We start from the raw sequence: 10,083 nt of genomic DNA, 5'->3' as shown, positions 1-10,083 counted from the left end.
AGATCAATCCCAGTCTCTCCGATCTGTCAGAACAATCCCAGTCTCTCTGATCTGTCCTCAGAACAATCCCAGTCTCTCCGACCTATCCTGAAATCAATCCGTCTCTCCAATCTGTCCTCAAATCAATCCCAGTCTCTCCATTCTGTCCTCAGGTCAATCCCAGTCTCTCCGATCTGTCCTCAAATCAATCCCAGTCTCTCCGACCTGTCCTCAAATCAATCCGTCTCTCCAATCTGTCCTCAGAACAATCCCAGTCTCTCCGATCTGTCCTCAAATCAATCCCAGTCTCTCCAATCTGCCCTCAGAACAATCCCAGTCTCTCCGACCTGTCCTGAAATCAATCCGTCTCTCCAATCTGTCCTCAAATCAATCCCAGTCTCTCCGATCTGTCCTCAGAACAATCCCAGTCTCTTTGATCTCCCCTCAGAGCAAGCCCAGTTAAAATTTGCATGTTTAAAATCTGGTGGTGGAAAAAAGGGGCAGTTTTTAGTTTGGAGGTCAGTTTTTACTTTGGGAGTGTCAGTTTTAGTTTGGGGATCAGTTTTTAATTTGGATGTTAGTTCTTAGTTTGGCATCAGTCAGTCATTAGTTTGGGGGTCAGTTTGTCATTAGTTTGGGTTTCAGTTTTTTGCTTAGGAGTCAGATTTTTGTTTGGAGGGACAATTTTTGGTTTGAGTGTCAGTTTTTAGTTTTGTGGTCAGTGTTTGGTTAGGGGGTCAGATTTTGGTTAGGGAGTCTGATTTTGGTTTGGGGATCAGATTTTGGTTTGGGGTCTGATTTTGGTTTGGAGGTCCAGATTTTGGTTAGGGGTTCAGATTTAGGTTAGGGATCAGATATTTGTTTAGGGGGTCAATTTTTGGTTTGGTGGTCAGATTTTGGTTTGTAGATCAATTTTTGGTTTGGTGACAGCTTTTGGTTTGAGGGTCAGTTTTTGGTTTGGTGGTCACTCTTTCGTTTGGGGGTCAGATTTTGGTTAGGGAGTCAGATTTTGGTTTGGTGGTCAGTTTTTGGTTTGGGGATCAGATTTCGGGTTGGTGGTTTGTTTTTGGTTTGGAGGGTCAGATTTTGGTTAGGGGTTAGGGGGTCAGATTTTGGTTTCATGGTCAGTTTTTGGTTAGGGGTTCAGATTCTGGTTAGGGGTCAGATTTTGGTTAGGGGTCAGATTTTGGTTTGGGGGTCAGTTTTTGGTTTGGGGATCAGATTTTGGTTTGGGGATCAGTTTTTAGTTTGGAAGGTCAGATTTTGATGTGGGTGTCAGTTTTTGGTTTGGGTAACACACATCTAAGTTGCTGGTGAACGCAGCAGGCCAGGCAGCATCTCTAGGAAGAGGTACAGTCGACGTTTCGTGCCAAGACCCTTCGTCTGGTTTGGGGGTCAGTGTTTGGTTTGGGGGTCAGTGTTTGGTTTGTTGGTCAGTTTTTTGTTTGGGAGTCAGATTTTGGTTTGGGGATCATTTTTTGGTTGGAGGATCAGATTTTGGTTTGGTTGTCAGTGTTTGGTTTGGGGGTCAGTTTTTCTTTTGGGTCTCAGTTTTTTGTTTGGGAGTCAGATTTTGGTTTGGGGATCATTTTTTGGTTGGAGGGTCAGATTTTGGTTGGGTTGTCAGTGTTTGGTTTGGGGGTCAGTTTTTCTTTTGGGTCTCAGTTTTTTGTTTGGGAGTCAGATATTGGTTTGGTGGTCAGTTTTTGGTTTGGGGATCAGTTTTTTGTTAGGAAGTCAGATTTATAGGAGTTTTATTGAAAGAAAGATGGCGCCTGTAACTGGCGACTTTGCGCATACTCTCCCAAGCAAGCTGCCCTCTCCCCTATCCTATTCCCGCGAAACCCTTCTAAACCTCTAATCTAGCAAGATCAAGATCAACAACATCCTGGCGAAGCAACTGACCCAGCTGGAGACCACCATGCCAGAATTGGTCCCTAAACGCTAGACCACACCTGGACCCGACCAGCGAGGCCCACCACGCTCAAGGAGACCTGCGGTCTGCTACCGCGCCGGAGCGCTTGGAGACGCGGCCCATTCCAACCAGCACCTCTCTGGAGCAGAAGACCAAACAGAAGTGACGGCGGAGACCTCAAGGTGCCCCAGACGCTCCCCCGGAGCGACCACCGTAAAGCCCCATTTGTGGCCATCCACAGCTGCCAGAAGTGAGGCCTCCACCGCCGACCTCGGAAATCGAGCCTGAGGCTCGGCTGGAGCGGAGGCCTCCACAACTGTGACTCAGCTTACAGACTTGTTTCAGCCAGCAGCCTGGCCCTCCAGGATTAAGTGTTGGCTTCGGGGCCCGACCCAATCGACAGCCCAGGCCCCCGGCAGCTGGAAGTGGCAGCGGAGCCTCCCCCGTCACTCAGCCCGACCAGGAGTGCCCGACGACGCGACCAGCCAATCGATCCCCACGGGATACGTCCACCAACCTAAAAGAGCTGACAACAACACACTGCATCAATGGAAACCTGGAAAGATGCACTCTTTGCCGAGAAAGCGTGGGAAAAGAGCTGGGCTGCTGGTCAGATTGAAGCTGAGGGGCTTCAGGGTCCCTATGCCCACTATCCTACTAGCTAATGTGCAAGCCATAGAGAACAAGGTGGATGATCTTAAAGGGAGACTCACCTATTGCAGGGAGATGCAGAACTGCTGTGTATTCTGTTTCACTGAGACCTGGCTCTCCCCTGCCACCCCCGACTGTGCCATCCGACTGGAGAGATTTTCGATCCATCAGATGGACCGCACGGCGTCTTTGGGCAAGACGAGGGGAGGTGGTGTCTGCCTACTGATCAACACTGCGTGGTGCTCGGACAGAGTGGCACTGACAAGCCCCTGCAGCCCAGACCTGGAACACCTGTCGGTGAAGTGTCATCCCTACTATCTGCCACGGGAATTCACCTTGGTCATACTGACAGTGGTCTACATTCCCCACCCAGGCGGACATGGAGCGTGATCTGAACATATTGTATGCCAACATCAGTGAACTTGAGACCAGGTGTCCGGAGGCTTTGCTCATTACAGCCGGGGACTTAAACCAGGCCAACCTCAGGCGCTGCCAAAGTTATACCAACATGTCTCCTGCCCCACTAGAGGCCCGAATATACTTGACCACTGCTACACAGCAGTCAAGGATGCCTACCATTCCGTCCCACGACCTCACTTTGGAAAATCGGACCATCTGGCCGTACTCCTCCTCCCGGCTTACAAACAGAAACTGAAGCGGGAGGTCACGGTGTCAAAAGTAGTGTCGCATTGGATGGAGGAAACGGATGAGGTCCTCCGTGACTGCTTTGAATCGGTGGACTGGTTAGTATTCAAGGACTCGGCAGCTAACCTCGATGAATATGCCTCAGCTGTCACGGACTTTATTTGGAAATGCACAGAGGACTGTGTGTCTCGCAAGATGATCCAGGTATTCCCTAACCGGAAACCTTGGGTGAATTATGAGGTCAAGTCCCTTTTACAGGCTAGAGCTGCAGCTTTTAGGTCCGGGGATACCAGTCGCTACACGGAATCCAGGCGTGAACTCCGGAAAGCCATTAAGTGCACCAAGAGCTAGTCAGTCTAAAATCCCCTCGTGTTTTAAGAAGACAACGATAATCCCAGTGCCGAAGAAGAGCAAGGTAGCATGCCTGAATGACTTATCGACCTGTGGCTCTGACATCAATTGCTATGAAGTGCTTCGAGAGATTGGTTATGGCACACATCAACCACAGCCTACCGGTCAACCTCGACGCTTTGCAATTCACCTACCGGAGCAACAGGTCAATGGCAGATGCCATCTCTCTGGCCCTACGTTCCTCCTTAGAACACCTGGAGAATAAAGACGCATACGTAAGGCGTTTCATTGACTGCAGCTCTGCCTTTAGTACCATCATTCCAAATAAGCTGATTCCTAAGCTCCGGAACCTGGGCCTTAGCACTCAGATCTGCAGCTAGATCTTCAACTTCCTCACAGACAGGACCCAGGCTGTAAAAATAGGGGACAAGCTCTCCTCGACAATCACTCTGAGCACCGGTGCCCCACAAGGCTGTGTACTCAGCCCCCTGCTGTACTCACTGTACACCCATGATTGTGTAGCCAAGTTTCCACCAAACTCAATATATAAGTTTGCTGATGACACAACAATAGTAGGCCGTATCTCGGGCAATGATGAGTTTGAATACAGAGAGGAAATTAAGAACCTGGTGGCATGGTGCGAAGACAATAACCTATCCCTCAACGTCAGCAAGACGAAGGAGTTGATTGTTGACTTCAGAAGGAGTAGCGGACAGCACGACCCAATTTACATCGGTGGTGCGCAAGTGAAACAGGTCAAAAGCTTTAAGTTCCTCGGGGTCAATATCACAAATGACCTGACTTGGACCAACCAAGCAGAGTCCACTGCCAAGAAGGCCCACCAGCACCTTTACTTCCTGAGAAAACTAAAGAAATTTGGCCTGTCCCCTAAAACCCTCACTAATTTTTATAGATGCACCGTAGAAAGCATTCTAGGGTGCATCGCAACCTGGTATGGAAGTTGTCCTGTCCAAGACCGAAAGAAGCTGCAGAAGATCGTGAACACAGCGCAGCACATCACACAAACCAATCGTCCGTCCTTGGACTCACTTTACACCGCTAGCTGTCGGAGCAGTGCTGCCAGGAAAATCAAGGACATCACCCACCCAGCCAACACACTTTTCGTCCCTCTTCCCTCCGGGAGAAGGCTCAGGAGCCTGAAGACTCGTACGGCCAGATTTGGGAACAGCTTCTTTCCAACTGTGATAAGACTGCTGAACGGATCCTGACCCGGATCTGGGCCGTACCCTCCAAATATCCGGACCTGCTTCTCGTTTTTTTTGCACTACCTTATTTTCCATTTTTCTATTTTCCATTTATGATTTATAATTTAATTTTTTAATGTTTACTAATTCTTCACTATTTTTAATATTTAATATTTGTAATCCAGGGAGTAGGAAGCGTAGAATCAAATATCGCTGTGATGATTGTACGTTCTAGTACCAATTGTTTGGCGACAATAAAGTATAAAGTATAAAAAGATTTTTGGTTTGGTGGTCAGCTTTTGGTTTGGGGATCAGATTTTGGTTTGGGGGTCAGTGTTTTGTTTGGGGTCAGTTTTTTGTTTGGGAGTTAGATATTGGTTTGGGGATCAGATTTTGGTTTAGAGGGTCAGATTTTGGTTTAGAGGGTCAGATTTTGGTTTGGAAGGTCAGTGTTTGGTTTGGGGATCAGTGTTTTGTTTGGGGTCAGTTTTTGTTTAGGGGTCAGTGTTTTGTTTGGGAGTCAGATTTTGGTTTGAATGTCAGTTTTTGGTTGGGGTCAGATTTTGGTTTGGAGGGTCAGATTTTGGTTTGGTAGTCAGATTTTGGTTTGGAAGGCAGTTTTTGGTCAGGGGGTCAGTTTTTGTTTTGGGTTTCTATATAATTGAACTGGTGTTGTCTCCCTCACTTTTATTTTTTATTGTTATTTACAGTTTTTATTATTATGTATTGCCATGTACTGCTGTTGCAAAACAACAAATTTTACCACATATGCCAGTGATATAAATCTGATACTGATTAGGATTCTAGATTTAAAATGGAGTTTGATGAGTTTCCAATTTGTCAGAGTCAATGGTTATGTGTGAAAGGCAGGAGAATAGGGTTGAGAGCAAGAATAAATCAGCCATGATGGAATGGCAGAGCAGACTCAATGGGCTGAATGGCCAAATTCTGCTCTTACATCTAGTGACCTTATAAGTACAGCTCTCCATTTCAGGGAGCATCCAGTGTAACTTGTCCTGCAGACTCCACCTTGCTACCACATCCTTCCTCGTACTGTGGTGACCAAAACTGCACCAGTACTTCAAGCACAGCATCATCGTCGTGTAGTCCAACCATAAGCTGTCCAAAGTGCAGCAGCTTATAATAATGGTAACTTAATTATAGAGCACTTTTCACACAGATGGTGCAGTTCAAACTGTTTTACCATGGGATATAGTGCAAACATGAGATTAAAAGACAAGAAAGGTGTTATTCAAAAAAGGTTAAAATAATAGATTTTGAGCTGGCAATTCAGTATCAATCTAGTGTGCATATCTTATAGTTTTAGGTATTGAATTCCACAGTTTAGGAGCATTGTTCAAAAAAGCTAAGCTGCCAGTGATCTCCTGAGGCAAGCATACCGAATGCCGTTTCACTATCTTGCCCATCTATGTCACCATTGTAAAGGACTTCTCTTAGTTTATCATCAATCCATAGAATCCTGCCATTCGCTCTGTATGTCCTACCACAATTTGACTTCCCTCTCCCTTGTTGTTCCCCCTTACCCGTGTTTATACCTCTTTCCACTCCATCCTATCTTCACACTATTGCCTCCACCCCTGGCACTTCTTGCAGATGGGATGGGGCGATCTTGGTGTCTATGGAGAACCTTCAAGAGAGACTCCTAACCTGGACAGAATGGCCGCTGAGGGAATGCTGTTCCCAGATTTCTACGCTGGCAACCCGCTCTGCTCCCCGTGTAAGTGGCACAGAATTTCGAATGAGACTTTCTCCAATCACCGCGATGGGTTCTTTGTCCTGGGGCAGGGGGCGGTTTCTTGCCTGCATTTTCATCAGTGTTGGCCTCCTGCCTGTATACATTGGAACACCATGGAGGGAAGTAGATTGGTTTTGGGGATAAGAGCACCCTGTGTGGGTCATGTTGGGTGTGCAGTGTTCTGATACCCCCTCAATCGAGAGTGATGTGGAGAACCAACACGGAGATTGATGGTATTGGGGGTATTTCAGAGAGTGATGGTATCGGGGAGTGTTGACACATGGTGTTGTGCAGTGTCGTTGCAGAATGTGTGAAAGATGGTTTTGGGAGCGACGGTATTGGAGTATTTCAGGGACTGGTGATGCAGGGAGTGACAGAAACCAGCTGTACAGGGTGCGTTTGGGAGTGATATGCTATTGGGTTACATAGAACATAGAAAACCCACAGCACAATACAGCCCCTTCAGCCCACAATGCTGTGCCAAACATGTACTTGCTTTAGAAATTACCTAAGGTTACCCATAACCCTCTATTTTTCTAAGCTCCATGTACCCATCCAGGAATCTCTTAAAAGACCCTATCGTTTCTGCCTCCACCACCGTTGCCGGCAGCCCATTCCATGCACTCACCATCTGTGTAAAAAACTTACCCCTGACATCCCCTCTGTACCTACTTCCCAACACTTTAAAATTGTGCCCTCTCGTGTTAGCCATTTCAGCCCAGGGAAAAAACCTCTTAACTATCCACACGATCAATGCTTCTCATCATCTTGTACACCTCTGTTAGGTCACCTCTCATCCTCTGTCGCTCCAGGGAGAAAAGGCCGAGTTCACTCAACCTGTTCTCATAAGGCATGCTCCCCAATCCAGGCAACATCCTTGTAAATCTCCTCTGCACCCTTTCTATGGCTTTCACATCCTTCCTATAGTGAGGCGACCAGAACTGAGCACAGTACTCCAAGTGGGGTCTGACCATGGTTCTATTTAGCTGCAACATTACCTCTCGGCTCTTAAGCTGAATCCCACAGTTGATGAAGGCCAATGCACCGTATGCCTTCTTAACCACATAGTCAACCTGCATAGCAGCTTTGAGTGTCCTATGGAGTGTCAATAATAAGTACATCATTTTGGATACTGTTGGTGAGGACGACCTACCAGGGACAAGTTGCAGTGGTTGCGTCTCTGGCACCGAGATGGGACCCTCAGCTCAGAAAGGAAGGAGGGAAAAGAGGAGAGCAGTAGTGATAGGGGATTCGATAGTTAGGGGGACAGTTAAGAGGTTCTATGGAAGAGATCGAGAATCCCGGATGGTCTGTTGCCTCCCTGGTGCCAGGGTCCGCGATATCTCGGATCGAGTTCTCGGTAAATCTCAAGAGGGAGGGTGAGCAGCCAGATGTCGTGGTCCATGTGGGGACCAATGACGTGGATAGGAAGAAGGAAGAGGTCCTGCAAAGAGAATTTAGGGAGTTAGGTGCAAAGTTGAAGGACAAGACATCCAGGGTTGCAATCTCAGGATTGCTACCCATGCCACGTGCTAGTGAGGCTAGAAATAGGAAGATAATGCAGTTAAATATGTGGCTAAGGAGTTGGTGCAGGAGGGAGGGCTTCATGTTTCTGGACAATTGGGCCTTGTTCCAGAGAAGGTGGGACCTGTTCCGACGGGACGGTTTGCACCTGAACTGTAGGGGGACTAACATCCTCAGGGGAAGGTTTGCTAGTGCTGCTCCGGGAGGTTTAAACTAGATTTGCAGGGGGAGGGGAACCAGAGTGTTAGAGCAGATAGTGAGGTGGAGGAGGATAAAGATCATGCGAGAACTGCAAGTATAGTACATGGTGTAAAGCCAGATCTAACATACGGAGAGGCTTTGAGGAAAGAGAAGCAGAATAAAGGGTGTAAAGGTAGTAAGGTAGAAGGGCTAAAGTGCGTGTACTTCAATGCAAGAAGCATCAGGAACAAAGGTGGTGAACTGAGAGTTTGGATACATACATGGAATTATGATGTAGTGGCCATTACAGAGACTTGGCTGGCATCAGGGCAGGAATGGATTCTCAATATTCCTGGATTTCAGTGCTTTAAAAGGGATAGTGGGGGGAGGAAGGGTGGCATTACTGGTCAGGGATACTATTACAGCTACAGAAAGGGTGGGTAGTGTAGCAGGATCCTCTTTTGAGTCACTATAGGTGGAAGTCAGGAACAGGAAGGGAGCAGTTACCCTATTGAGAGTATTCTATAGGCCCCCTGGTAGCAGCAGAGATACCGAGGAGCAAATTGGGAGGCAGATTTTGGAAAGGTGCAAAAATAACAGGGTTGTTATCATGGGTGACTTTAACTTCTCTAATATTGATTAGCGCATTATTAGTTCCGATGGTTTAGATGGAGCAGAGTTTATTAAGTGTGTCCAGGATGTATTCCTGTCACAGTATGTTGACAGGCCGACCAGGGGAATGCCATTCTAAATCTAGTGTTACAGACATCCCACCCTTCAAAAACTCATTTCAGGGAGGTAGCACCATCAATTTGCGGGAGCCTTCCGGGAGAGGTGGGATGTCTGCAATAGAGTAGCTCCTTAGCAGCTAATCAGCTAGTTTAAATACGTTAGCTATGCTAATGAACGAAGGACACCTGTTAAACTCACCTCAACACGTCTTTTGCAGTCTTAACCCACCATGGGCAATAGAAAAGTCACTGTTGCAAACAGTGCAGCGAGCAACACTGTCATTATTTTTGACCCCTATTAGGCAGGGGTACACTTTAGTGTAGTCTGGGGTGACGTATGTTTTATATTTTTTTGGAACACTCTGCCATGGCGCGCTCTCACTCTTGCTCTCTCGCGCTCTTGCTTGCTTGCTCTCTCGCGCTGTCTCGCTCGTGCGCGCACTCTCTTGTGGTCGCTCTCGCACTCTCTCTTACTTTCGCTCGCTCGCTCTCAAAAAAATTGCTTTCCGTGATATTGTATATAATTTGTGGGCATCAGGGAGCCACTATTCCTATACGGGAGACTCCGGAACTTCCGGGAGAGGTAGGATGTCTGGTATTAGGTAATGAACCGGGTCAGGTCACAGATCTCTTAATGGGTGCGCATCTGGGGGACAGTGACCACCACTCCCTGGCCTTTAGCATTATCATGGAAAAGGATAAAATCAGGGAGGACAGGAAAATTTTTAATTGGGGAAAGGCAAATTATGAGGCTATAAGGCTAGAACTTGCAGGTGTGAATTGGGATGCTGTTTTTGCAGGGAAATGTGCTATGGACATGTGGTCGATGTTTAGGGATCTCTTGCAGGATGTTAGGGATAAATTTGTCCTGGTGAGGAAGATAAAGAATGGTAGGGTGAAGGAACCATGGGTGACAAGTGAGGTGGAGAATCTAGTCAGGTGGAAGAAGGCAGCATACATGAGGTTTCGGAAGCAAGGATCAGATGGGTCTATTGAGGAATATAGGGTAGCAGGAAAGGAGCTTAAGGAGGGGCAGAGGAGAGCAAGAAGGGGGCATGAGAAGGCCTTGGCGAGTAGGGTAAAGGAAAACCCCAAGGCATTCTTCAATTATGTGAAGAACAGAAGGATGACAGGAGTGAAGGTAGG

General features: G+C 47.3%; 1 protein-coding gene across 2 annotated transcripts in view; it reads left to right on the top strand.

Moving 5' to 3' along the window:
- galns (galactosamine (N-acetyl)-6-sulfatase) overlaps positions 1-10,083 on the top strand; it is a 206,332-nt gene that overhangs the window by 2,074 nt on the left and 194,175 nt on the right. For both annotated transcript variants that reach the window (XM_072280053.1, XM_072280051.1), the window contains exon 2: positions 6,361-6,484. In XM_072280053.1, the coding sequence (XP_072136154.1) occupies positions 6,361-6,484 (124 nt within the window). The remainder of the gene's footprint in view (positions 1-6,360; positions 6,485-10,083) is intronic.

This window comes from Mobula birostris, chromosome 15 (assembly GCF_030028105.1).
Source record: "Mobula birostris isolate sMobBir1 chromosome 15, sMobBir1.hap1, whole genome shotgun sequence".
NCBI lineage: Eukaryota > Metazoa > Chordata > Chondrichthyes > Myliobatiformes > Myliobatidae > Mobula > Mobula birostris.
This window is presented reverse-complemented; position numbering and strand designations above follow the sequence as displayed.